The sequence below is a fragment of the Manihot esculenta genome, chromosome 5, assembly GCF_001659605.2.
Source record: "Manihot esculenta cultivar AM560-2 chromosome 5, M.esculenta_v8, whole genome shotgun sequence".
NCBI classification, from domain to species: Eukaryota; Viridiplantae; Streptophyta; class Magnoliopsida; order Malpighiales; family Euphorbiaceae; genus Manihot; species Manihot esculenta.
In genome coordinates this window covers 27,633,984-27,661,771 of record NC_035165.2, presented here as the reverse complement: position 1 = coordinate 27,661,771, position 27,788 = coordinate 27,633,984, and the positions used below count along the sequence as shown (strand labels likewise).

General features: G+C 30.7%; 4 protein-coding genes across 10 annotated transcripts; 2 read left to right on the top strand and 2 right to left on the bottom strand.

Moving 5' to 3' along the window:
* Window positions 1-3,386: 3,386 nt before the first annotated feature.
* Window positions 3,387-4,916, bottom strand: LOC110615525 (probable galacturonosyltransferase-like 1). The gene has a single exon (XM_021757410.2). It carries the CDS (start codon window positions 4,761-4,763, stop codon window positions 3,696-3,698), a length of 1,068 nt encoding a protein of 355 aa, XP_021613102.1. The 5' UTR covers window positions 4,764-4,916; the 3' UTR covers window positions 3,387-3,695.
* Window positions 4,917-11,406: 6,490 nt separating this feature from the next.
* On the bottom strand, window positions 11,407-13,285 carry LOC110615526 (E3 ubiquitin ligase rnf-5). Of its 2 annotated transcripts, none has more exons than XM_021757411.2 (2): window positions 12,908-13,285; window positions 11,407-12,324 (listed from the first exon to the last, which is right to left on the bottom strand). In XM_021757411.2, the coding sequence occupies exons 1-2, from the start codon at window positions 13,211-13,213 to the stop codon at window positions 11,608-11,610; spliced, it is 1,023 nt and encodes a 340-aa protein (XP_021613103.1). In that variant the 5' UTR covers window positions 13,214-13,285; the 3' UTR covers window positions 11,407-11,607. The 2 variants fall into 2 exon arrangements, with proteins under 2 accessions (XP_021613103.1, XP_021613104.1); XM_021757412.2 differs by having other exon boundaries at window positions 12,953-13,285.
* Window positions 13,286-20,742: 7,457 nt separating this feature from the next.
* Window positions 20,743-22,163, top strand: LOC110614929 (elongation of fatty acids protein 3-like). Its single transcript, XM_021756619.2, has one exon. It carries the CDS (start codon window positions 21,034-21,036, stop codon window positions 21,922-21,924), a length of 891 nt encoding a protein of 296 aa, XP_021612311.1. The 5' UTR covers window positions 20,743-21,033; the 3' UTR covers window positions 21,925-22,163.
* An 894-nt stretch (window positions 22,164-23,057) lies between these two features.
* Window positions 23,058-26,214, top strand: LOC110614480 (probable 1-acyl-sn-glycerol-3-phosphate acyltransferase 4). Of its 6 annotated transcripts, none has more exons than XM_021756024.2 (5): window positions 23,058-23,531; window positions 23,654-23,729; window positions 24,655-25,270; window positions 25,418-25,548; window positions 25,716-26,214. In XM_021756024.2, exons 3-5 carry the CDS (start codon window positions 24,702-24,704, stop codon window positions 26,153-26,155), a joined length of 1,140 nt encoding a protein of 379 aa, XP_021611716.1. In that variant the 5' UTR covers window positions 23,058-23,531; window positions 23,654-23,729; window positions 24,655-24,701; the 3' UTR covers window positions 26,156-26,214. The 6 variants fall into 6 exon arrangements, with proteins under 6 accessions (XP_021611716.1, XP_021611717.1, XP_021611715.1 ...); XM_021756028.2 differs by having other exon boundaries at window positions 23,063-23,531; window positions 24,970-25,270; XM_021756025.2 differs by lacking the exon at window positions 23,654-23,729 and having other exon boundaries at window positions 24,637-25,270.
* Window positions 26,215-27,788: the final 1,574 nt, after the last annotated feature.

The window sequence follows — 27,788 nt, the reverse complement described above, 5'->3', positions numbered from 1 at the left end:
TGCTGTCTTCAATGATTAAATTTGAATTCTCCTGTTGAAAGTGTATATATGTCCAATCTTTTATTATAATGCAAGATAGAGCAACTTCCTCTTTTAAATCAAAATACTTACCCTGTGTTTGGAATTAAAAAAAAAATTCACAAAAACTAATTTTAATTATTTTTTATCAATTTTTTTTATTTAGAATGTGTAAGAATTTATTTAAATATTTTTTATAAAATGAATTATGATAATTGGAGAATTTCCTATGAAAAAATGGTAAAAAAAAAGTTGGTAGAATAGAAAGGTATTATCACATGTAATTGTCAATATTTTCTTAGGATTTTTAGGCAATTACAATATGAAATATGACAGTAAAGAAGCATGAAGCATCATCAATCTGTCTATCTCTCCCAATTACGTCTAATGAAAGATTAAAAAAAATTCAAAAATAAATCCAATTAGGCTTTTATATTTTTATTTGAGGGTTAAATAAGTCTAATTCAATTTTTTAAATCAATTGATTTAATAATATATTATTTTTTTAATAATGAAATATTATTTTTAAAAATAAATTTTTATTTTTATATATTTTTTTAATTTTTATATGCTGAAATTATAGGAGATATTTATAATATTGACATAGAATGAGCCAAAACTAATAGAAATTACACGAGCAAAATTACTAAATTCTATAAATCACTATATATTTCCCCCATCCAATGATTTTTATTTTTTTTTATCTGTTTTAAAAATTATTGTTCATTTTTATTTTTTTTAAACTATAATACCATATAAATTTAGTATTATAATTTTATTTTATTTTATTTTTAAAATATTTTTTATTATTTAATAAAATTTAATAATGGATATATTTGGAAATAATATGTATAAAAAAATAAAATAAAATAAACAAAAATTATGAAATAGAGTACTAAATAAATAATATTATAAGTGATTAAAATTTTTAAAACTATATTAAATTTCCACCATTAATAAGGCAGTTGTACTTACTTGGAATTTATTTATTATTTATTTATTATAACATTATTTATTTAATATATCATATTAGTATCATAAAGTAGGACTTTAAGTGTATTTAATAATTTGCTACTCTAACCAAATATAAAGGCACGTTCAAATTAGCATTTTGAAAGGGAGAGAAATTTTATGGACTAAATTTTAATGAGAAATCTATTTAAATATTTTGAATTCATAATATATTTAAGTTCAAATAAAATTTTTATAAAATATATTTAATTTTTTTAATGATAATTTATAAATAAATTAAAATTAAAATTTAATATTTAATATTTTTTATTATTACAATATAGTTTATGATCTTTCAATGAAATTAAAAATAAATTGAAATAATTTATATATATAACAAATCGGATCCGTCTAACAATTTTTTGAAATGAGTAAAAGGAAAAGAAAAATAAAAATGGAATCCGCTTTTATTTGAAAGGGAACAAAGGCCACGATGGTCCTGCTGTAAAACATAACAGCAGGTCCACGTCCCACCTTTATAAAAACGCGTTTTTTCAACAACATCATCTCATCATCTTCAAAATCTAATAATGGAATCTCTTCTCTTTCCACCAGCTTATCCTTTCTCATCCGATCTTCGTCTTCGTATTCGTAGGATTGCAAAAGTTGCTGTATTTTTAAATCACCCAAAATTATTATCTACATAAAATTAATTACTCTACTTTTCTTTACTTAAATTCTCTTATAAATATTAGACTTTAACTCATAAATATTAAAATTATTTTTAAATTTATAAAGTCATAAGTCTCATTAAAATGGATGAAAAAAAAAATTTAACATTTAAAAAAAAAAGTAAAACATTCACTATTTACCGTCTAATAGTAAGTACATTTGAATAACCTTGAGAGATTTCAAGTTCTTCTCTTTCAATTTTTTTAATCTTCATTTTAAAAGAATATTTTTAACAATAAAAATAAATAAATAATTTTTTAAATAAATTAATTATAAAAAATTAAATATTTAATTTAAAAATATAAAAATTGATCTATTAACACCCGAAAAGCAAAATATAATTTACCTAAAATTATTTACCCTCCGAGTTTTTCCTCCAACCTCTGCTTCCCTTGCAGTGTTCACTGTTAAGTGCTTTGGGCTACCGAAAGTCTTATGTACATTATTAATTAATGTCTATATTTCTATATTTTTTAATATAAATAAAGGAAAATAAAAATTCTAACAGGATGGCATGACAATGTTATCTTCAAATTTCTACACAGTTGACAAACCAAGTATTATTGAAGCCCACTATACATTTCTTATTCTGAGTTTACTTCAACTATTTATAATTTAAATTTCAAATTTTATTATTTAAAATACAATTCTAACATTATTAAATTAAACCCATTTTATATTACATGCATGTTGAATTAAATTAGGAAAAAAAAACTGATTTTGAGATCCTACAAATTATTATTAATATATTTTTTTAAAAAAAAAAAAAAACTAGCCAATAAAAATTTGGCTGTAGCTATTTTACTTTAGGTCATTCTTTATGATCTTATTAATTCTATATATGTTTGGTAAGATTATGGGAAGAAAATAATTCGATTTTATTCGGTAAGGAAAATTCTTTGGTAATTTGAAATTGTCAAAAAATATATTAAATATTATTTTTTTATTATTGGAGGTGATGATGAGAAAGAGGGGGCAATGGATATATACCATTTTTTTATAATATGGAAATGATTGAAGAAGAAATTAGCATTTGGCAACTATGTGCCTTTTTCCCAAGTTGCCAACTTTTCATGATGACGTTAACGTTTTGGCCATTTCAACCCCTTTATATTTCTCAGACAAAGCAAGGAAAGAAACATTCAAATTCCTGAATTGCTTAATTTCTATTTTTTTTTAAATGAATAGTTTAATTTCAAAAGTAAAAAATATTTACAAAATAAAATATTTTTCCTTTTTAATAAATGATTCTTCTCGATACCCATTAAGAGAAGTGCACAAGGGTGAATACGGTGTAGATAGATTTTAGTTGCAGGCAAGACCTTGAAAATCACTAATGGTTTTTGTCTTTATTGAATAGTTGATTGAGAATTTATGATAAAGCTACGTCAAAAGACTATACAAAGTAGAAAAAAATGAAATGGAGACTTCCTTTAGAATTTATTTGCTGTAGTTCATCAGTCTGTATCAGTTGGCAAAATGTCTTTCCAGCCTTCCATTTTCTTACACTTAAGCCATCATTTTAAACAAAATAATAATAATTATTATTATTATATTAATTAGAGTTTGTTAGATTAATTGACAGGGAGCAACTCTTAATTGCTTTCTTAATTTTTCATTTACATCTGAAAGAGAAAGTTGAAATAAAATTTATTTAATACACTATAAAAAATAAAAGGAAAATATTTAGAGAATATTATCATTATTATTGTGGGAAATTTGATTACAATTAATTAACCATTTATGCCCAAGGTGGAAGTTGATGACTCTCCATTTGCGGGTTTCTTCCTTATTCTAGCTTCACAATTTCAAAATTTTCAACACAATTAATTCTCCATAGATGTATATACACACAGCAACTTACCTAAGCTTCGATACTGTAATATATTTTTGTATATCATCTTGAATTCTTGATGTCTCTCTAGATCTCTGTCTTCGTGATCCTACGAGGTTCCTGTAAGAGCATGAGCTTTGAATCTTAAGTTTCCTTCTCTTCAAGAATCCAACACAAATGGAGTCTGCAAGAGATCGTATGGAGCCCATAGAGTATCCAAAGGACATGGACGGTTGGCGTCGAGTCTTGCCCATGGCTTCCCTTTACCACTCCAGTGCAAGAGACTCACCGGACCCGGATGTAAATTTCTACAGAGACCTCTGAAATTATCCCCGCCGAGTCCGTGCTGGTTCCACCGGTGATCAACAGGCACTATATTTCCTGCAAAAACCAGCAAAAACGGCGGCAAAGAACCCAGTTCGTATATTCTCATTCTTTTTTGTAGCTCCATCCAATCTTCAATCTTGGAAGTGTAATCTCCAGCTCTCCATCCATAGAGATCGATGACCATGACACCAGTGTTAAAGTAACAAGCTTGTTTATCCGCAAATGTGAGTGATAAAGAAGGATTAGACCAGAAAGTTGGCGTGAAATAAGAAGTGAAATTCGCATTGCAGTACTCAGGAGCTGCGAGAACAGACTTTTCACCCAGTGGAGTAGCGGCGAGCTTGGCAATGTCATCGACGAGGACGAGGTCCGAATCGAGGTAGACAACTCGGCGAACGCATAAAGGAAGGATATTAGCCAAGTAGCTACGAGCGTAATTTAGAGGGCAATCAAGAGCAGAACGTATCGAGGTGGAGATGAGTCTAGAAACGGACGAGTCATCGAACGTGTAAACCCGGAATTTGAGATAAGGGAAGGAGGAGGAGATGGTGGCGCGTAGGAAAGAGGCGTTAGCAGAGGCGGAAGCGACGAAATGGAAAGCAATATTTTGGGGACAAGAAGAGTGTTGAAGAACAGAGAGAATAGCAGCCATGGAGCCACGTATATAGGCAGTATCTAGAGTCATTGCTACGTGTACTGCTTGATCGGAGCAGAAGATTATGGTGTGATCATCACCGTCTGATTCTGAATCAGGGTCATGTCGATCAAACGAAGGGCAGTCTGGGGAGTTGTAAAACTGGGGAGCTTCTTTGAATCGTTGAGGAAAGGCAGAGGCATTGGCGGTGAAAGTGAGGGAGAAGAGGAGGAGGAGTGCAAGAGTTGGGAGTCTAACTCTAAGCATTGGAGAGTTTTGGTTTTGCGGTGAAGAAGAGAAAAGGATTGTGAAGTGTTTTGGTTTTTATCATGGGGACGAGGCTAAGGAGATATGTTATTGAGAGAGTAAACACAGGGTTTGGACTTAGTTTTTCTTATTATATAAAGTAAAGGTAGAGGGTGGATGGGCTGCAGGGAAGCTTTGGTCAAGGATTCACATTGCTTGGAATTGTAGGGGGTGGAGCCTTTCTGAATTTTTGACAAATGGGTATATACGGAAAATTATTACAATGAGTGGATTCCTTTTTATAATTTAAATTATAAAATTAACTTTTTTTTAAGTAAAAATACGTATATTTTCTATTTGTTTTGAAAGAATTTGAGTGAAAAATATTTTTTTAATAAAGAAATATTAAAGCCATCTTTAAAAAAAATTGACTTTTTCTTCCCAACAAAAGAAATTATTTTCTTACACTTCAAAAATATTATTAATATCACTATTTATAATTTTATTAATATAAAAAAATTGTTAAAACGAAATAATTATTCTAATTATACGAAAAAAGAAAATAAATTAAAAATAAAAGAATGTTAGTTGATGGTTCATGGTCTAGGACGATCTATACTTCCATTTCATATGAGTTGAACCGTCCCCTTCTGAGAAAACTAAGCTTAAGCAACCAACTTCAAAAAAAAATCATGCTTTAAACCCAAGTCTTCATCTCATTCATATATATATATATATATTACTCATTAATTAATATAAACTATTATCAATTTGCCATACAACTAAAAAATATTTATTTAAATTAAATTTATATATATTCATAATAAAAATAAATTATAATAAGAATTGCCACACGGTTGGACCTTCCACTGCCTGCCAACCTAGTTTTTTGTATCACAGAATTCTGCATTGTCTTGGCTTGGCGTCATTTGTTTGGACCTAAAACTGCCTGTGTATCTGTAGAATTTAGCCAAAAATATCCCATGCCAATCTGGTAAACCTTATTTTAATATATATAATATTATTTTGGACCTAATTGAACAATTCTAAAAGTTAAAGGGATTAAATAGTAATTCTATTTAAGACGCGTCACATGCCACATTGTCGACTGACCCGATGATTGATGAAGCAGGACTTTACTGATGCATGAAATAACTAAACTCAAGAGTAGTTCTGAAATTTTTTTGTAGGTGATAAATAATTTTAAATAAATAGTATATACAATTTGCTTAATTTTTAAAATATTTAATTTAATAATAATTCATTTTAATTAAATTGAATAATTTATTTGTAATTTCCAACTATTGAAACATTGATTAGCTACAACTCCAAATGCGTGCCGTAGAAACAGCACAAAAATTGGGCACTCCATGTCTGTGAATAACCAGAGAGTCCTACGTTATCCGCTCAAGGAACTCAATCCCTCACTCTTCGCGCCTATGAAGATGAGAAAAACGCCAAACTTCTTATTTTATCTGCGAAATAAATGTCGTATCTTTTAGCTAAATATATATTTATATTTTTATATTATTTCATCTATTAATTATGTGAAGTGGAAAATTTGATTAATTTTTTTACTAATTTTTTTTAAAAAAAAGTTAATAAATAAAATATAGAGGTAAATGGGATTTGAACTAATATAAAATTGAGAGTGATAGAAACTCAATCTTTGTGATTAAAAACTCTATAAAAAAAATATTTATATGTGTAATAATAAGTCACTTATTAATTCTATTAGTATTATTTAATATTGTATAAAACGTAATCTATTTTTATGGTGTGAGAAGTATTAAACTGCATTAATGAGAAAATTAACTTAAAACTTTTAATAATATTCATATCTCTTATAAATAATATATAAATTATAGTATATATATTATCACTTATATAAATATAATGTAGAGCCGCTAGTATAAGATTATAATATAATCTCTAGAGTATTTATGAACTATCGGGTATTCACATGATCTATTAGCGCAAAATAGTATTGACAATAAAATTTATGGTGTGTTATGATGTTAATAAAATATTAACTTATCAAAATGAGTTTTTAGTTTATAGAAATAAAAATTTCACCGATTATTATGTATGTTAAGTTTTATTAATCTGTTTTAGTTTATAATTTAAAAAATATCATATTCAAAACATATGCACTAAATTTTTAAAATTAACAATGAAAAACTTTTTAAAATAGGTGGAATCGCTGTAAAAAAATTTTATATTTCAAAATATTTTTATCAATAAATACTTATTTTTAAATTTTTAAATATTTTTAAATCTCAAATATAATTATGGTATAAGATTCATAATAGTTAAAAATTTTATTTATAAATTTTTTTTACTATTAATAGTTTAATATTTAAATCGAATATTAAATTTGATCATTATAATTTTATACAAATTTAATTATATTATATTAAAATTTTTATATCACGATTATTTTTCACTATAAATAATTTTTATTTTTATAAAAGAGAATCCATTTATTTTCTATACTTTATTTTTATTTTTTTATTGATTTTTATTGAATTATAAATTAAAATTATTTTTTTATTATTTTAATTTTAAAAATAAAATTTTAAAAAATTTTATTTAATTATAAAAAATTATAAAATAAATTTTTAAAAATAATATTCTACGCGATTCAAATTTTATTATTATTGGACTTAAATTTTATTATTCCGTCTAGACAGTACCAAATAACATTAACATTTTGAAGGTAATAAAAAAGGAAGTTCGAATGACCAAAGCCCACCTTCATTGGTCGTTCCAAATTAACTATGATTACGATATAATCATGTAGACAACAACGGACTCTTTACTATTATATCGATGCCCTCTTTAATTGAAAAGAATTATTATTATAATGTCAGCTATATTATTTTTCAATTTTTAAACGCCGCATGTTATATTTAAAAATATTTCTCGTATAGATAATTGTTAGAACGATGATTAAATTTTTTTAAAAAAAATTATCTTTTTTAGAATAATTGAATTATTAGCTATTTAAATTATAATAATTTTTATAATAATTATTTTTTTTTTTTACATTTAACAAACTGATAATGCATTTTTTCATGTTAAATCTCATAAAAAATTTTATAATACAACCATTACATTTATAATAATTTTAATTATAATAAATTTTATATAAATTACACTATAATAACTATGGTAGATTTATAGTGGCTAAAACAGGCTGTTTTTGCAATCAGATGGAGGTTAAGTGTGCTGAGACAGTGGCTTTTCGAGAGGCATTGAGCTGGATTAAAGAGTGCGGATGGGATCGAGTTCTTTTCGAATCGGATGCTCAGGTTCTTATTGTGTCCATTAATAATGCTTCATTAGATGATTTATCACCTTTTGGTCTGAGGAAGCAAGATATGCTTTTATTTACAGGTCTGCGAATGATGTCGCTCATGTTCTAGCAATATCGGCTCATTCTGAGTCAGGTCAAAGAGTTTGGGTTCATGTCCCTCCTTCTCATATAGTTTCCTTGATCGTTTTGAGTTAATAATATTTCTTTCATTTAAAAAAAAAAATTAATTATAATATATATAATGATTGTATTGAATAATTTTTATTCCTACTAAGACCAAAAACATTGCCATCACAAGTATAAGGTGTGCAATGTATATGCTATCCTAACAACAACATTCAAGTAATCCTAGGATTTGAGTCTTGTGTAATTTTAAATCTCTGTTGTATATGCTAACCTAACAACAACATTCAAGTAGAGGTCTGCATGTTACCCATTACCTCAATCTCAATCAAGCAGCCCATGTGCTGAAAAAGTGATTTTCTTTTTTTTTTTTTTTTGAAAGCAAAAAATGTGATTTTCTTTTTCGAGTATTAAGGGGCCACAATTAATATGGATCTTTAATCTGGTGGTGGATCAGGCCATTGAAGAACCTCAATCGATTCATCTTAAAAATTAATGCGTATGCTAATATAAAGACTCATCTTTAAAAAAATTATGGCATCAAAGGCTCATCTTCCCCCAACTTTTATAAAGTGCCCACTGCTGAATCTCTATGGCCTACATGGTTCAACTACCCTCTTCACTAGTTCATTCAACAAGGCCAAAATGCCCTGCAAAATCCATGGAATTTAAGAAAATCAACAGTAAAAATAAACTGAATCTGTTCTGCTTTTAGCATACTCCAAATTCTTATGATGCGCATTCCTTTCAAGGCACTTGAGATGCTAACCAAGATCAAGTCCAAAATGTCATAGCAACAAATTTTATAGCAATCAAAATACCAAAGCTACCATAATGCGCAGCGCCAAGAGGCAAACATAATCAGTAAAATTTCAGAGTTAAACAGCTCATCCCATGTATAGCCAGTAACCTTACCTCCCCATGAATCTGGCTAATCACCTGCATGTTTGACTGTTTGACAACAACAGAGACCTACTAGTGGAAGCTTGGAAGAGGCTGAAATAACTAGATTACCAGGACTACAATTTATAGCTAATCCTTCTTCAACCAGCATCAGTAATCACATGACATTGAACTGTCCACCAAGACACCCATTTTACCATATAAATTCAGGTCTGTTAGGGTTTCAGGAAATGGATCATAACGAGTGGGTGGAGTTGAAGAAGTAATGGCTGATAGAGAGAAAATCTTTTATTTTCTTTTGACCTATGATGACAATAACGCAAGCTTATTAAGAGAGAATTTGTAAATATCGAGTTAAGTACTCAACAAATTTTGACAAATTAATCAACTCCTTTATTGACTCAATTGAACTAAACACAAAAAGAGAAGAGATAACCTTTTCTTATAAACAAGAATATTTATTAGCATGATAAGAACATAGAGGATCACCCTCCTACAATTAAGAAAAGTGGAAGAAAACAAAGCAAAACACCAACAACAAAACTAACAGCACTATTAACACATAGGAGACAACATTATTAGCAAGTATGACATCATGGGCATATGGTGCTAGTTTTTCTCAACTATATTAGTTGCCTTCCAAGTGAAATGAAGCTAAACTTACTTTCTCTTCATTCAGGATTTGTTAATGTTGGAAGAATGCTCACAACGAATTAACCAGGCCACAGAATCAGCTTGTCCACTGAATCGTGGAAAATTTAGCTTCGTGAATTTGGAAACAATAGTTGAGCTGTCCGAAGAGTCTCCGATGGAATTGGAGTGGGTTTGTCCCTTCGGTCTAAAAACACAGCTTGGGCCACTGTCATTCGCAATAGAAAAAAATTGCTTAGCACTAGCTACATCTCGAGTGAGAGTTTCTAATTTGGTGTATAATTCTTCCTGTTGTGATTTGTTAGCGGCATGTTCTTAGAGAAACAAAGATACAATTCGATCAAGTTGCTGCTAGATGGATTCGCCCATAAACCTAGCTCAAATGCCAAACTGTTAGGGTTTCAGAAAATGGATCTAGCTATGGATCGAGTGGGTAGAGTTGAGAGAGTAATGGTTGATGGAGAGGAAATCTTTTTCTTCTTTCAACTTATGATAACAATAACACAAACTCATTAAGGGAGAACTTATAGATCTCTTGAGTTAAGTACTCAACAACTTTTAGCAAATTAATCATCTCCTTCTCAACTGAACTTAAATACAAAAAGGGAAGAGATAACCTTTTTCTATAAACAAAGAAAATTATTAGCGTAATCAGAACATGAAGGATCACTCTCCTACAATCAAGGAAAGCAAAAGAAAATAAAGCAAAATACCAACAATACAACTAATAGCACTATTAACACTATGGGCATATGGTGCTAGTTTTTCTCGACTGCATTAGTGACTTGCATTTATTCCCTTCTTCTTTCCATGAGTAAATCTCTTGTAAATCTGGAGAGTATTGCTAACAAGGTCTCTGTCCCGCAAGAATCAATCAGCATTTCCATTTTATAATTGGCATATTTTGTTACAAAATATGGGCCAATTACAACAAAACAATAAGCAAGTCATCCACTGAGCTGCTTAGACTTTAGATAGTCATCATATGGATTGAATAAGCAATTAAAACAAATTAATGGAATGTGAAATCAATGCCAAATAACCATGCGAATAAAGACAATACCCAGGGTGTCACTGTTGGATTATCATTAAATTCATAAAATAAATTATACCTCTTAGCAATTCAGTGAAAATAGATCAACAACCTTAAAGAAATAGCCTCTTGTCAACAAAGAGACGACAACAACCTTAAAGAAATAGCCTCTTGTCAACAAAGAGACGACAACAACTAAGCATTAATCGCAAACTAGTTTGAGTTAGCTATATTTATACTTAAAATGTTCACCTCTTGTCAACTAGGAGAATATAACTAATAAAAGCCAGCTAAAATCAATTAATTGAAGGGAGTGAGGAAAAGCACATAAAATTGAAAAAGGATTTCGCAGTTCATGCATATCTTTTGCTACATATTATTACCTGATTGGTCAGCGACTTAAGCAATTCTTCCAGGATTTATAGTGACACTATGGAACAGACAAGTTGGACAAAATGGAAAAAGTGCATGATTTTGTAATATGGTAGCATACTCAAGGTGATGACTGAAACCATGAGGGAAGCAAGTCTTTTGGTTACCTGTAGACAAAGGAAAAGTATATTACTCCTAATTGCATGGCAGCTATAGTGATCCACTCAATCCATGAGTGTGCGTAAATGCACATAAACTGACAATACAACCAGAAAAAACATGTATATCACATTCCACATAGCTGATGGCTGATGAAAACATGGAGAAGATACAAGAGTTTTGGAAGTGTATGTTATGGACAATTTCCTCAGTGCCAAGAAAAAAAAAATGCACTAACAGATTTAGAAAGGCATGAGACTATAAGCCCTAACTATCCATTAGTAGGCTTTGAAAACTGATTAAATCTATTGCCAAATGAGAGCAAGAAGAACACAAAAACCAATAAAAAAAAGTAGCCTCTTCAGATAATAATCTTGCTGTCCTTGCCCATGATGCTGAGGATATCCATGTGCATAGCCACCATGAAATGAATTAGAGAACCCATAAGGAACACCACCAGCTGCACCATACATGGCAGCATCAGGAAATCCATGCAACTGAAGGTTAAAAAGAGAAGGAATGAGACCACCAAAAGCTGCAGACAATGTAAAATTCCCAAATCTAGCTGTTGCCATTGGTGCAAATCCTCCGAACCCTCCCATGAATCCAAATCCATGTTGGGCAAAGTCATTTGATTCCGGTGGAGGAGCTGTCTGAGGCCTCTGCCCAGCTGGACGGTTAGGAATATTAACACCAGGAACAGACTTTGATCTAGGGTCAGTAGATGTTTTACCTCTACCATACAAAGGAACCAATTTCTCCTCCTCTACAAGCGCCTTACAAACTGGGCATTCCTTGGATTGTGAGTGAAAGTGGAGCCATTTGTAAAGACAAGGCCAGCAAAAAAGATGCCCGCACAAAGTTACGATGGGATCCTGAGCTAACTCAAAGCAAATATTGCATTCAAAGTTACCAGCATCCCCATTACCGTTGTTGCTAGAAAATGAGGAGTTTTGGGATGGCCTGCTCGTTGATTCCCCAAACCCACTTGCCATCTCACGATTATTACCCCAGTCAAAAGCCTATAAATCATATATAAAACTAAATCAACACCAACAATGACTAATAATCTGGCATCAAATTTGAAGACTGCAGAATTGAAAACTATAACCCTATAACCAAATCGTCCTAAGCACAATCCAGAGGACACTACAGATATTTAAAGTTGGAAACCTTAAAGATAATCTATAATCCAGGAACTGTCCATAAAAAGGTATCCTTAAAGCCACTGACAGAAATAGAACATATTACTATGGCAACGAGTTCTTATGGTCTATCTCCAAAGCAGACTGATGCTATCAGAATTCTAGATTCTTTATCATTTCTAATAACCAAACGGTTCATTGGAGTTGAAATAGTGTTTCCTAACAAAAGTTTCAAGCCTCCAAATTAGAACCAAAATTCCAAAAACCCAACAAATTCAAACCACCAAATCCTCAGATATCTCTCTCTCTCTCACGTCTATTTACTTCTAGAAGCTCAAGGCAATAATTAACAAATGAAAGATATCATCCACAAGCAAAATTAAATCAAGATTTTCAAAAGGAAAATTATTTATTATAATGAAAATGAAAACTATTCGAAATTAAGAATGGAATTTCTGACCTTTTTAAGATAATCACACAGAAAAAGATCGATCGAATTTCTGACCTTTTTAAGATAATCACACAGAAAAAGATCGATCGATCGATCGATCCACGAAGCGATCGATCCAGCGAGAAGCTTTGAAAATTCCTCAGAAATTAGTTTGACGACAAAGAAAAAAAATATTTTTTTTTCCCTTTCTCTTTCTATCTTCAGAAACTTCCACTCGGAGTTTCTTTCTCGTGTTCTTCCAGATTTTCCCAGCTGTCGCGGATCCAAAATCCTCTTGAACCGCGTTGAGTGTTGACCGTTAGATATGTCTGGCATTTTCCCATTTCAAATAATTGGACGGTTGAAATACAACGATTTTGCGAGCCATCTTCGTAGGATGCACTTGGGGCGCAGACGTAGTGTGACATGTTTGGCAAAAAATTAAAAGAATATATATTCCAGAAAAAACGATTTCTTCTTCCAATCATATAATGCCATTTGTACGATCCACGTCATGCCAAACGTGTCAACTCCTTCAGGATTGGCACTGTGATTCACTGGCCCATCAATCCAAAGGTGGAGATTAAAAGCAAATCGCGAAGTCGGTGATTAATCAATCAAAATTGCTAACAAGTTCAATGTTACGATTTTTTTTTGAAATCCAATTTTACGAAATTTTAGTTTAACTCCTTTTAAATTTTATTCGAAGCAGTAAATAAATTTCAAGTAATTGTATATGGTAAATAAAAATGAAAAATGAAAAATCTTTAGTAGCGAGCTTCATTTAAACATTGTAAAATAACTGAAACATTGCATTTCAATACATAATTTTAATTTTTTAAAATAATTTTTTCTAAATTAAAAATAATTAATTCCCTCATTTAAACTAAGAGAATTGATAAAAAAAAATATTTATGTTGAATTCTATAGAAATTCTTTGAGGGTCAATAAACTCCAAGAATAATTTTTCATGCAATTTTATACTTATGCTTGAAATCCCTAATCCCACAAAAATGTACTGTTTTTTCACTCATGTCTTATTTTTAAAATAAAAAATTATTTATTGTATTTTTTTATACTTTTATTTATATAAAAGTTAAATATAATTAATTATTCTTTTACGTTATTAATTATTTGTGCATCTTACCTAATAAATACAAATTTTGAAAAGAAAAACAAATATTTGAAGATTTGATTTTCTTTGATTTATGAGAGGGCAATTGATGTGATGAGACTGCAACGGTAGACTTTCTAGAACGTCAAACAATATTTGACCGATTTATTTGTAACGATACAGAGTTTCTGACGGCTTTTAAAACTAAGTTTGTTTCGGAGAAATACTTTTTTATATAACTTTATATTTGAATTATTTAAAAATTAATTAATGTAGTTTTTTATTAATAAAAATTAAATTATTTTAGAAAATATGGAAAAAAATATTTTCTAAATTTTTTAAATCTTATTGGCTCTCTCATTATATATAAATTTATTATTATTTTTTATTTATAACACAAGAAGCAATGTGAATTTTACCTATATAGTATTTTTGTTGCTCCAACCTAGATACAAGGTCTAGTTAACTTTGAAATTAAATATTATTAAATTTTTTTAATGTTACATGATAATTTTAAAATAAATTAAGAGCAGTTATTATAATTTTACAAGCGAAAAAAATGGTCTAATCTGAAAAAAAAAATTAAAACACTTTAAATATTCAATTTATTATTAAGACTCGCCCTTCTCTCGGCAGAATGAGTCTCAATATAAAATTATCGTTGTCAAGCAACAAGTCTAATATATCCCTATTATGTCTGTAATTGTGAGATTATCAACTTATTAGTTGACAATATCTATCATTAAACTGGTCATACATCGTCGGAATATTGAGAAATATTATAGTTATCTTCATTTTTTTATAATATAAAAGAAAAAGAATTATAGAGACAAAGATACGTTATTCATTATTAAGACTCACTCTTCTCTCAATTGGACAAGTCTCGACACGAAATTACCATTGTCAAGCAACAAGTCCAATATATCCATGTTATATACATCCCTATTATATCTATAGTTGTGAGATTACCAAACTTATTAGTTGGTAATATCCATCATTAAGCCGACGATATCATCATCAGGATATTGAGAAATATTATATTTATCTCTATTTTTTTACAATATAAAAGAGAGAGAATTACAGAAATAAAAATACGCTATTATTTTACACCACTCAAATCTAAACAATTCATTATATTTTCTTTATTTTTTAGCATACTAATTTCAGTTCGGAGTGACTGCCGTTGGCACCCACCATCATCTTACATTTTCTTTCTTGCATGCTTAGTCAATGACAGTATTCCGGTCACGTCATCAATCTAATATCTAAAACATCATCTTTTTCATATCTTTAAATATATAAATCCGTTGAATGTAATTATAACATGTAATCTAAAGAAAAAACAGTTAAAATTTAATCAAAATTAACTTTCGACGCAAGCTTTTCCCTCTGTGATCCCTTTGTGACTCGATACTCTCACATTTTCCTCTTTCTTAAACCTAACTTCTTCTTTCTACTTCCCCATTTAAGACGATCTATGTCAATTGACTATCATGAAGAAGAAGAAGTTGTTGTCCCTATTAAGAGTTCCAGAGATATTACGATCGTCACTTATGATTTATGTATGGTGGAGATATTTTTCACATACAATCCAATCAATTTTCAGAATATGCAGACCTCTTTGACAGATTTATGGCGGCAATCCTCATACAGTTATTGCATTGAAGGATTTGGTTCCTAGTTACAAGTCAGACATTTTATTTTTGATGGAAACAAAAGTTCTTAGTTCTCGTATAGAATTTTTTTCATAATTTTTTACATTTTGATGGTTGCTTCTCAGTCAATAGACAATGATTGAGAGAAGGCTTTTCGTTAATGTGGAAGAGTCATGGGTTTATTCCTGTGGTTGGCTTTTCTTCAAAGTTTATTCATTCGGTTGTTTCGGAAGGTAATGTTCAATGGAGGTTTACTAGTTATTATAGGTTTTCGAAATCGCAACGACGACATCAGTTTTGAAACCTTATTCGAGCTTTATCTCGTAGAACCTCTCTTCCGTGGCTTTGTTTGGAAGATTTTAATAATTTATACTCGAGAGATGAGAAAAAAGAATAAGTATTTTTGCTAAATTATCTTATGCAGGGGTTTAGACATGCACTTGAAAAGCATTTTTGTCAAATTATCTTATGCAGGGTTTGATTTTGAATGATTATAAATTTTTGTTAGACTCTAAAACTGATATTTCTGTTAGATGGATTTGTCGTAATGTTACTCTAATTGCTTATACTTTGGCTAGAGAATCTATTAGGTATAATAGTCTCTCTGTTTGGAATGATATTCCTTAATTAAATTTTATTAATATAGTAGTTTTGCTTTAAAAAAAAAATACCATGTAACTTAAAATAAAATAAAAAAAATATCTAAACGTATTAATTTAAAATTCTAACTTTTTATTAATTGATCTAAAAGAATCAAAATTTTCACGTTGTTTTTTTTTATGGTTCAAAACCGACTAAATTTACTAATTCCTTAATTTAGTGAAAATTAAGAGAGTTTATTTAGTCAATCATACAGTATAGTGATATATAGGTTAAAAAAAAAAAGTTTATATATATAATTGAAATATCAATAGAACTAGATATTCAATTTTCATTTATGTATTAATTAGGGATATTTAATTTTATACTCTTAAAATCAAAATTTTTAAGGTAAATTTATTAATTCCTTAATTTAATGAAAATTAAGAGATCAATTTATTAAATTTGATAAACAAAAATTACTGCTTTTATTCGATTAAAAATCAAGAGAGCTTTTTTATTTTCTTAATTTTCAAACTAAAAATTTTATTTTCTTAATTAAACTAATTTTTTGAAAAATTTGAATAATTAAAAACTAAAATAAATACATGATTGAAATTGACATTAATCTAATTACCTAATAAAATCAAACTCAACATAAGGATGGGACTATCATTTGTCAATATATATATTAAACTCAAGAGATGTTGACCAGTCTCACTAATTAAGGGGAGAAGTTGGAATCATTGAATTATGAGGTATCTTACATAAACTTAATTTTTATATAAATTAAATATTCACATTATAATTTTTACAAAATTAATTAATAATGTATATTTAAACTCTCTCTATATATATTTTTATAATTATTAAATATATTATCATACAAATCGAATTTATTCTAATAGCACCCTTTAAATTTCACAATTAATTAACTTATATAAAATTGAAGCCACTCTTTATATTTATTTAGCCAATTGATGGAAAGAAATTTTATATTTACATCATTTTATATTTTAATTTAAATATTTAAAATTTAAATTAAGTGACTCAATATTTATATTTAAATATGATTTTAATTAATTATTAAAAATAAAATAAAATTTATTTTTAAAAAATTAATTAAAATTAAACTCAAATGCAAATATCATATAAATTTATATCAAAATTTAAACGTGTAGATTAAAATATAGCTAAGGAGGTGCTTTCCTCAAGACCAAAGGGGATGGGCGAGTAAGGATCCCGAACCTGCCTCGCCTGAAGATGGCTTTGCCAAGACAAAATGGCATTCCTCACCGCCTTGGTGATGTCCATTTTCTCTATTAGTATAGAAGGAATGTCACTAATCAGGCCGCTTTCACTTTCATGAGCTGCTCTCAGTGGAACAATAGGAGCTGGGGCACGGATGAGGCCGTCGAAGAAGGAGCTCGAGGCGAAACTTTCACCAGAAGAAAGAGAATAAGAGAAAGTATTTCTATTCATTTTAAGGAAAAGCAAACAAAAATTACCTTGAAAACAAGGAAGTGTAAACGAAAAAGAGGAATAACCGAGTCTTTTTTAAAGCAAAGATGTAATACCCAGCTAAGTTCCGGCGTCAGAATTTCAACCTTCCGATGGAATCCCCGTTGAAATCTGGAATTTTCGAAGCTGGAATCCCCTTAGAAGGGTAAAATAAGGTTTTTATAAAATGAATTTGAAAATTTTAAGGTTTTAATAAAGAAAGAAAATAGTTTTGAAGAAAAATGTTTTGGAGGGGAAAAACCAGGTTCGACCGCCGAACCTTCATGTTCGACCGCTGAACATGGTACTGCCGCGGGAGCTCTCCTTTCGGCCCCTGAAAGTGGTATGGCCAGCCATCTATAAGAGGCCTCCAGTCCGATCTCTCCCCATTTTTGGACTGGAGGCCTCTTATAGATGACTGACTAGACCACCTTCGAAGGCCGAAAGGAGAGCTCCCGCGACAGCACCATATTCGGCGGCCGAACATGGTTTTTTCCCTCCAAAGCATTTTTCTTCAAAACTCTTTTCTTTCTTTTTTAAAATCTTAAAATTTTCAAATTCATTTTATAAAACCTTATTTTACCCTTCTAAGGGAATTCCAGATTCGGAAATTCCAGATTCCAACGGGAATTCCATCAGAAGGTTGGAATTCCTAGAGCTGAGTATTCGGTCGGTTCGGTTCAAAACTGAACCGAATCAAATAAACCAAAAATCAAAATTTTAGTATTTATGAAAATCGAACTGAACCGATTTTGGTTAGAAACTGAATTGAACTGAACCGGTCTGATTAGATTCGATTTGATCGTTTCGATTTTTAATAAATTTTTTATTTTTTACACTTTATTTTTAGTTTTTTAAAATTTAATTAAAATATTTTAATTTTAATATAATTTAATTTCTTTATATTATTAAAAATAACAAATTATTATCACTAATCGGTTCGGTTCGATTTTTTTATTTTTTTCTAATCAAAACCGAACCGAACTGAAATAACTGAAATTGAAAACCGAACCGAATTGAATAAAAAATTGAATTAAATTTTAAAATTAATTCGGTTCGGTCAGTTTTTTTGATTTGAACCGAATAGTGCTCATCACTAAGAATTCCGATGCCGGAGCTTAGCCGAGTATTATAAAAGATGTCAATTGAGAGCAAAAGTGATATCTATAAGAGAAGAAGGATTCTTACGTGACGGTTTCGCCAAGTTTTTAATGCGGCTCGAGAAATAAGGGCAGTCATTATTGATGGGTAGAATCATGCGAAGCGATGTGAACAGAGAAAGACCAATCTAAATTAGTCGCGCGCCAAAAATCGTGAAGACAACTATCACTTTCGAATCTGAGAAATCAAAGACCGACGAATGACCTTTGATATAACACAATAATCGCCCAAAGTAAGTATTGAGCTGTCACCATAAAACAAAGTCATGTGCTAAGGATTTGATAAACCGATACGCGGTTTCATCCGTGGAAAGGGTAACAAGCACAATTTAACAGATCCTCGTTACGCTTATAATTATGGGATTCTCAATCAATTAGGCTGTATGATCCCTTATCAATTAGCTAATACTCGCCGGATTTTCAAAAAATGCTATATTTAACTTAATTTTATTACAGTATAAAAACCAATAATTACATGGATAAAGGTACACATTCTCTTACACAAATTTTCTGAAATTTTAAGTAATTCATTATACTTATCTCTTCTTTAGTTTACTGATTTAAGCGTTGAATTGTGTGATATAAACACAAATGACTTTACATTCTCTTTTTTGTAAAATTGACCAATCACACTATAATTTTATTTCGGTCACATTAAATATTAAAATTTTTTATTTAATTGACTTTTTTATTAATTTTATTTTTAAAAAGAAAACTTAGAATCATTAATTTGAAATGAAAAAAGGACCACTTATAGAGACGCCAGTTTCCATGTGTAAAATCCAAATTGATGGAACACATCTAATATAATAATGCTAATTAACTTTAATAGTTCTAAAAATAGTGTTTGCATTTGTATGTTAATAGAGCAGCGGTAGGTGACTGAAATTAAGCTCCAACATTTATCTTATACATACATAGTACGTATATAAATTATTTTAATTGATAAATAAATTATGAAATATATTACCATCAATTCTTTAAAAAAAAAACAAATTCAATTTCCACCAAATTGTGGCATCTTGATTTTAATTATCTTTTTATTTATTCTGAAATATTCATAAAAATAGAGAAAAAATATATTTTTTTATTTTATAATTTATAAATTATACCCGGTCATTATATTTTTTTTTCAAATTAAAATTTAATTTTTTAATATAAAAAGTGCAATTCTCATAAAAAATAGATAATACGGTGTTTTTTAATAAAAATTTGATATTTTTATTTTTTTATAATTAAAGTGCAAATTTAATTGTTTAGTTTTTTGTATATATTTTTTTTAAAATGATAATTAAAAATAAGAGAAATAAAATTTGAAATCTCTTAAATTTATTTAAATGAATTTAATGAGGTTAAAGTTGTGAGTGCTGATTTTTTATATAATTTATATTATTATTATGCTCCATGTCTGAGAAATTTCAAATTTAAATTTGGTAAGAGCTAATAATATTGAAATGAAATAAAACGTTATACTTCTATAAAATGATAAATAAATCCTCACAAGTAAGGAAATAATAAAGTCTCACGAGGGAGGCGTGAGTAAATCCCACGAAAGCAGACGACAAAAATTTATTAAAAAAAATCAAAATCTATTAATAATAATAATATCTAAATATAAACGTAAAATTATTAAAATCTATATATACCTACATATTATTAGAAAAAAATAGAGCTAAGTAGAAAATACACAAAAAAAATATAAGGAAATTGTTAATTATCTTTGAATTGAAATTTTTTTAGATAAATTCATAAATTAATTAATAATAATAATAACAGTCTTCTCAAAAAATAATAATGAGAAAAAAACAATGCCCAAGTCAAGCCTTGAGGTCCAAAATTATTTCCTAACAGTGGTTGAAAAGTCCGCCTTTACAAGCTCCATAATAATGGCGAAATAAGCTTTTCTCAATCCTTATACACGCAATCTGCTGACAAACCTCCAATTTTTATTTTTTTTCCATTCGTCGTATTTAATCCAATTGCTCACCACCTGTCTTTTCTCATTCCCAGAAAAATTTTCTTTTCTTTCTTCATATATATATATTTTTTTCTCGACTCTCAAGCTCTCCCTTTCCCTGAATCTGCAAGAAACAAAGAAATCGGCTAGGATCGCAATTCTGCTAGATTGATTACACCCCAGTTACGAACATGGTGCTATCTACGTTACAGAGCTTGAAACATTGCTTATCGGAGCACCCATCAATAGTAAACTTCCGGTGGAGCATTACCCAGACATGGGGTTCCACCTGGTTTTTCATCTTCTCGGCTATATCCATCTACATCTCCGCCTCCATTACTCTCCACCTCTTCCTCTCCATCCTCCTCAGCCGTAAACGCCGGGTGCCACTCGGCCCCATCCCAGCAATCCACAGTCTGACTGTGGCGTTAATCTCAGCCTTCATTTTCATCGGCTTACTTTTCTCAACCGCAGCCGAGATCCGTGACACACGATGGTTCTGGCGCCGTACGAAAACCACCACTGCCTTCCAGTGGCTTCTCTGTTTCCCACTTGGGACTCGCCCCACCGGCCGAGTCTTCTTCTGGTCTTACGCTTTCTATCTGTCCAGATTCCTTCACTTGTTCCGTACATTCTTCACAATCCTCCGTTATCGTAAACTCTCCTTCTTTACTCTCTTCAACCAATCCATTCTCTTGTTCATGTCCTTTCTCTGGCTCGAATTCTCTCAATCTTTTCAAGTGTTGGCGATTCTTCTAACAACTTTATTATACTCTGTTGTTTATGGGTACCGATTCTGGACGGCAATAGGGTTGCCAAGGGCACATTTTCTTTTTGTAGCGAACTGTCAAGTTGTGCTGTTGGGTTGCAATCTGGTCTGCCATTTTGGGGTTCTATTCTTGCATTTCTTGAAAGGTGGATGCAATGGGATGGTGGCTTGGGGTTTGAATTCTGTATTAAATGGCATGATTCTACTGTTGTTTTTGAGATTTTACGTGAAGGTGCATTTGATTAAGAAGAAGGCTCGCGCAGTGATGGGTGAGTTTAAGGACTCTGCTTCGGAGATAAAAAAGGCAAGTTGATGAGTTAAGCTGAACTGGGTTTGCTGGGTTCATTTGTACAGAAACGGTTTCTTGAGTCTGAACATGCAATTTCGTAGGAACTTGAAAGCAGGGTGTTTGCAAAGGTTTCAGATGTTGCTTGATGCAGCCAACGAGGTAGGAGGAGCGGTAATGGTTTGAACAACATCAGCAATTTTGCTGGGTCAACGCCATGAAAGGGCAAGCAGCCCATCTTTTATTTCTTTTTTTTTTTTTTAAATTAATTTCTCTTAGGTGGTGATCTCATGTTCCCCCTGTATTTCTTTTACTTTTCAATGCCTTGTACAGGTCATATAAGTGTTTATATATAAAAAGAATTTCGATCTTTTATAGTAAGAATGAATAAGCATTTTCACTTTAATTTCGAAAAATTACATCTTTTTTTTTAATTTTTTATTATAGTTTTTAATTTCACCATAATTAGTAATGACTATCCAATTGTTCTTCATACAACTCATTGCATTGAATAAATTTTCATAGTTTAGATTCATGGCAGAAAAGCAAGAAACTATTGCCGGTTTGATGTTTCAATTTTTACATTTTCTTTGCGTGTCTTTTGACAGAAAAAGCAAGAAAAATCCAAGAAAGGAAGCTTCCATTGTATGTCAAAGTCTGGACCTTTCCGACAAAAAAAAATAATTGCAATAATAATAAATCTCAACCTTTTGCTTACACGTGGTACACGGGCGGGCGAACCGATACAATTTCTTAATGAGCAATCACAATGTTTTATCCTATTAAAGCTGAAGAGTGAAATTTGCTTAAACTTGGGGGGGAAAATTATAATATTTATATATTAAATATATAAAAATAAATCAAAATTTTATTGATACAGAATATGAGAAGAGGACAGAAAAAAGGTTTTCCAATTTTCTTTACGCTATGGACCAGAATTAATAAAAATTAATCTAATTCAAAAAGGACCGGCGTTGTGGGCCTAGCTAAATAGGCTTTAGCTTAGTGTGAATTAAATTCAAAGAACCCAATCCCATTCGGCCCACCCTTCTTGACTCCTTCCAATTTCAAACTAGATCTCGTCAGCCATTAATCAGTTGATTTTTAACCAACATAGCCGAACTAAAAAGACAATTTTTTAAAAAACTACACGGTAAGCACATGGAATTGATCTCCGGGAATCATTGCCTCCTCCCATTTAGAACCCAATCTCTGCATCCAAATCTCAATTGTGATTGGACAGTTACAAATGGCACAAGATACAAAACACAAACCAACATAACCTCAATAATTCCTTAGTTGGCCATTTCCTCTCTGTACCTGAAACTCCACTTGACAAAATTTCAAAATTTTTATTATTTTTTAAAATTTTTACGTTGTTGGCCAATCAGGCCCAAGTAATTATCGAGGTGGATGGAGCTCTTCTTGTTATTATCCTTTACTTCCGAATCTAGATTCGAAATTCCCTGTTTGATTAACCAATTTTAGTATTTTTATTATATATGGAGTCTCCTCCTCCTCCTCCTCCTCCTTCTTCTTCTTGTGCTATTAAAACCAGAAATTTTCTCCTCCTTATTTCCTAAACCGCATCTTCTTACTCGCTTCCTATCTGTTGACTTCTCTCCGGCGACGAGGTAATTCTCCACTCTTTTTCTCAATTTGCTCTTCTTTGCTTCCTTTCTGATTGATTTCTCTTTTGCTTCGTCCGCCATTAGAGACCGCAAAGTTTTTGAATCTCTGATTGTTTGTTTTGTAGTTTTGTTTTTTATTTTTTTGGTTAATTCACGGTCTCGCTTGTTTGGTACTTTTCTCTCCGCTTAATTTCACCTATGGTAAGTAATCTGTATATTCGCTTTTTATTTATTTTTTAAATGAAATCACGTTTTTTTTATAAATAATTTAAATGAAATTTATACTGCGATATTTGGTAATCTCTGCAAGAGATTATCTGTAATTTAGGTCGAGATTTTCTAAATCGAAAGTTACAGTAATAATTTTTCTTAATCAGCACGTTACAATTTTTTTTTTTTTTTAAATTAGGGCCCACTGCAATAAACGAGATCGTTATCACGGAGCTAAGCTTTATTTTGGGGAAATTTGAAATCAAATTTGCTAGTTATTGTTGAACAATTTAAATTTATTTAAATCAAATCTAATATTGACAATGCACAAGTAAAAAACAGAGTTCAAGCTCTTAGGATTAATTTTCTTTACCACTTTATAATAAAAAAAGGATTTTTTTTGCTGCTCATAAATGCAAATATTAATTAGGCATTCTTCTATTGTTTAGGTCATTATTTATATTACACAAAGTTACAGTGCTTGGCACCAATGGGCTTTTAGTTCGGTACTAGATTCGTCTAGAGTTGAGATATATTGTGTTTCAAACCCCGAAAAAAAAAGTTGAAGTGCTTGGTTCCTCCTATTGGTAACTGAAAGGAGTAGTCTATCCAATTTTTGGGCCGCCTGATTACTGATTCATTTCTTGCTGAGGGACCAGTAATTCGTTTGTTTGCTTGGCTTCCAAGAATTTTTTTTTTGTTATCAATGCCTTTTCTCACTCTCTAGTAATTAACTTTTTCTCCAACCGGCTGATACCTTTAGTTATACTCCAAATAGTTGTCTGATAATGAGTAGCTTATGCTTTAATATGCTTTTGATATATCATAAAATTCGTCTCTGTGCTGTTGCATCTTTCTGTTAAAAGTGGAGGATAATTCAATTACTCGAGTAACTTAGGTGCACATTCCATTGCAGTTGGCCTTAAGAGGAAGTGAGGACTTTATATCAGATCCTAGAAAGAGATGGAAGATTCGCAGCCCCTCAAAACTACTGATAAGCAAAAACACCGTCCATTGACTCCTTTTAGATTCACTAGGGGTCTGATGTGTCTTCTGGTGTTTCTTTCTACTTCTGTTATGTTTCTAGTGTATTTTGGACCCCCTGCCGTAATGATGCGGCTTGCCAGCGTACACTATTCCAGAAAAGTAGCCTCGTTTCTCTTTTCAATTTGGCTATCTTTGTGGCCTTTTCTGTTTGAAAAGATAAATGGGACTAAAGTTGTATTTTCAGGGAATGCTGTGCCACCAAAAGAACGTGTTTTGATTATTGCCAATCACAGAACTGAGGTTGATTGGATGTATTTGTGGGATCTTGCATTGCGAAAAGGGTGCCTAGGCTCCATTAAATATATCCTCAAGAGCAGCTTGATGAAACTTCCTGCCCTGGGTTGGGGTTTTCACGTTTTGGAGTTCATCTCAGTTGATAGAAAGTGGGAAGTTGATGAACCTGTCATGCATCAAATGCTTTCAACTTTTAAGGATCCTCAAGATCGCTTGTGGCTTGCTCTTTTTCCTGAAGGGACTGATTTTACGTAAGGCTTGTTTTCCCTTTTCCTCCTTAATTTTCCATGTGCTTGCTTTTCCATATCATCCTTGATCTTGACAACGAAACTAGATTTTATGTAAGATTTATAATCAGAGCACTTAAGAGGCTTTCTTTGCTTGCATTGTTTACACAGAGAACAGAAATGCCTGAGGAGTCAAAAATTTGCAGCTGAAGTTGGACTTCCTATGCTGACTAATGTGCTGCTTCCAAAGACAAGGGGTTTTTGCCTTTGCTTGGGAGTTCTTCGGAGTTCCTTAGATGCTGGTATTAGTTTTTAACTAATTTTACTGTTATATTTTCTTTGGAACGCATCCAATTGTGATTATATGTGCATGATTTGTCGAAATTACATATCTTGTTCTGCAGTTCTATCTCTCATATGCTTCCAGATATTATATTGTACACTTACATGTCTATCTCATATGCTGCAGTTTATGACATAACTATTGGATACAAGCATCAATGCCCTACCTTTTTGGACATTGTATTTGGTGTGGATCCAGCAGAAGTTCACATTCATATTCGACGTATTCCAGTCAAGGATATCCCAGAATCTGATAGTGAGGCTGCTACTTGGTTAATGAATGCCTTCCAGCTGAAGGATCAGTTGCTATCAGATTTCAAAACTCATGGCCACTTCCCTGATGAAGGAACAGAAGAAGAACTTTCTACATTGAAATGCTTGGTAAAATTTATGATGGTAATTTCCTTGACTGCGATATTTGCGTATCTCACCCTCTTTTCATCCATTTGGTTCAAAATATATGTAAGTTCAGCTTGTGCATTTCTTTCCTTGGCTACTTACTTTAAAATTCAGCCAATGCCAATTATAGGCAATTCTACAACAGTGTTTAAGAAAAAGAAAATCTAGCAATGAATAGCTTGTCATACAAGATATATACAAGTTAGATTCATGTGAGACCTTATTGCAAATTGATAGAAACTTTTATTTAATCCCCCTCCCCTCAAAATATTTTAATTTCAGGGGTGAAAATCTATTTGACAGAAACTTACTAGCTAGGGTTTTTCAAGCATTACAGTTTATATCCAAAATGATTGATATAAGGCAGAAAGAGTATTGATAATGACGAAGGTAGGCAGATGGCAACACCTCCTAAAATTTTAATTTTTAAATGAAAGTAGGTTAAATGTGAGTTTATTTTATATTGCTCCCTCATTAAAAAAAAGTTACAAAGTTGATTTTTTTTTTATAAATCTAGCTAAATAAAAATTTAATGAGTCTAAATTTAATAAATTGAAATTATATTTTTAGTAAACATAATTTTAGTTAAATTATAATTAGTTTAGCATAATTGTATTGAATTTAAACTTATTAAATGCATGTCTTGTTTTTATTAAGTATAAATATTGCGCAAGTGAATATTTTAACTATCTAATTGTGAATGTTGTGTTTGCTCCTAGATGTAAATGCTGCTTTCCCTCTTAAGAGTAAAGGTTGTGCTCATTAGTGAGTCTAGATTACTTTTACATAGAAGGTTATAATGTCTTTTCTGTTAAAAGGGCAAATACGAAACCACTTGAGGTTCACTTGCAATTTGGAAACCATTGGTTTTGGTTCTTTTGCATATGCCTCGATTATCATCTTCCTCTGGGTGGGTCTACAGCTCTTTTAAACTCAGATACAAGTCTATTGAATAGATTGGGCTGTACACATACCAAATTACTGATATATCCCAATATATATACTGTTTGAGAATTTTTTTTTCCATTTCTTTAAGTAATATTTAAATGATTGTAAAACAATATGACTATGGAGAACCAAATTTAAATGATATCAGTTTTGATTGTGCAAGGGAGTGTTGGAATGCAAGTCGTCAGTATGTAGCCAGCCCAAATCTCACAGAACCTTACTCATTCCAGCCCGGTTGTTCAAAGCTTATTTACAAAAAGAGTTTGAAAATTGGTCCGGGCTTCACCAATATAACTAAAATCTTACGGGTTTAGAGGGTCCCACTTTCATCCATGAATTTTTTTTTTTCTTTAATCAAATGTGAAAGAGATTTTTTTTTTTTTTTTTGTCAAATGTGGAAGAGAAATCAATCCTCGTATTTACGAGATCGATATATACCATTACTAAGCCCGCTAAGCGGGCACCCAGGATAGAGTTCACATGACTCGAAAAATGAATTAGGGTGCACGTGTTAAATGATGATAGGACTGTTGGGTGCACTACATGCTCTTATCTTTTGGAGTGCTACACTTTTCTCCGATTCCTTTTACCGTTTCTGCTTCGTCTTGTCAATCCCTCACCTTAGCTATTCGGGACAAGCATGAAAAAGTTTCAAATATGAATGACCTTATCACTTGAGCAATGGAAGATAGAACAATTGCATTTGATAGGGTTTGTCATGTACGAGTAGAAGATATTTAAAAAGAAAAGACCAAATAGACATTTTTATATGTATTTTCTTGTATAATTGTTCTAAAATTATTGTTTAATAACATATAAATTGATTATTTTAATTTTATTTATTTTTATTTTT

What these genes read in the sequence shown, in the direction of transcription:
- LOC110615525 (XM_021757410.2), bottom strand. Translation starts at nt 4,763, where the DNA reads ATGCTTAGAGTTAGACTCCCAACTCTTGCACTCCTCCTCCTCTTCTCC.
- LOC110615526 (XM_021757411.2), bottom strand. Translation starts at nt 13,213, where the DNA reads ATGCCAGACATATCTAACGGTCAACACTCAACGCGGTTCAAGAGGATT. An exon ending in TGTGTGATTATCTTAAAAAG is followed by an intron (nt 12,325 to 12,907) that starts GTCAGAAATTCC and finishes TATGATTTATAG; the next exon opens with GCTTTTGACTGGGGTAATAA.
- LOC110614929 (XM_021756619.2), top strand. Translation starts at nt 21,034, where the DNA reads ATGGTGCTATCTACGTTACAGAGCTTGAAACATTGCTTATCGGAGCAC.
- LOC110614480 (XM_021756025.2), top strand. Translation starts at nt 24,702, where the DNA reads ATGGAAGATTCGCAGCCCCTCAAAACTACTGATAAGCAAAAACACCGT. An exon ending in CCTGAAGGGACTGATTTTAC is followed by an intron (nt 25,271 to 25,417) that starts GTAAGGCTTGTT and finishes TTGTTTACACAG; the next exon opens with AGAACAGAAATGCCTGAGGA. An exon ending in TCGGAGTTCCTTAGATGCTG is followed by an intron (nt 25,549 to 25,715) that starts GTATTAGTTTTT and finishes CATATGCTGCAG; the next exon opens with TTTATGACATAACTATTGGA.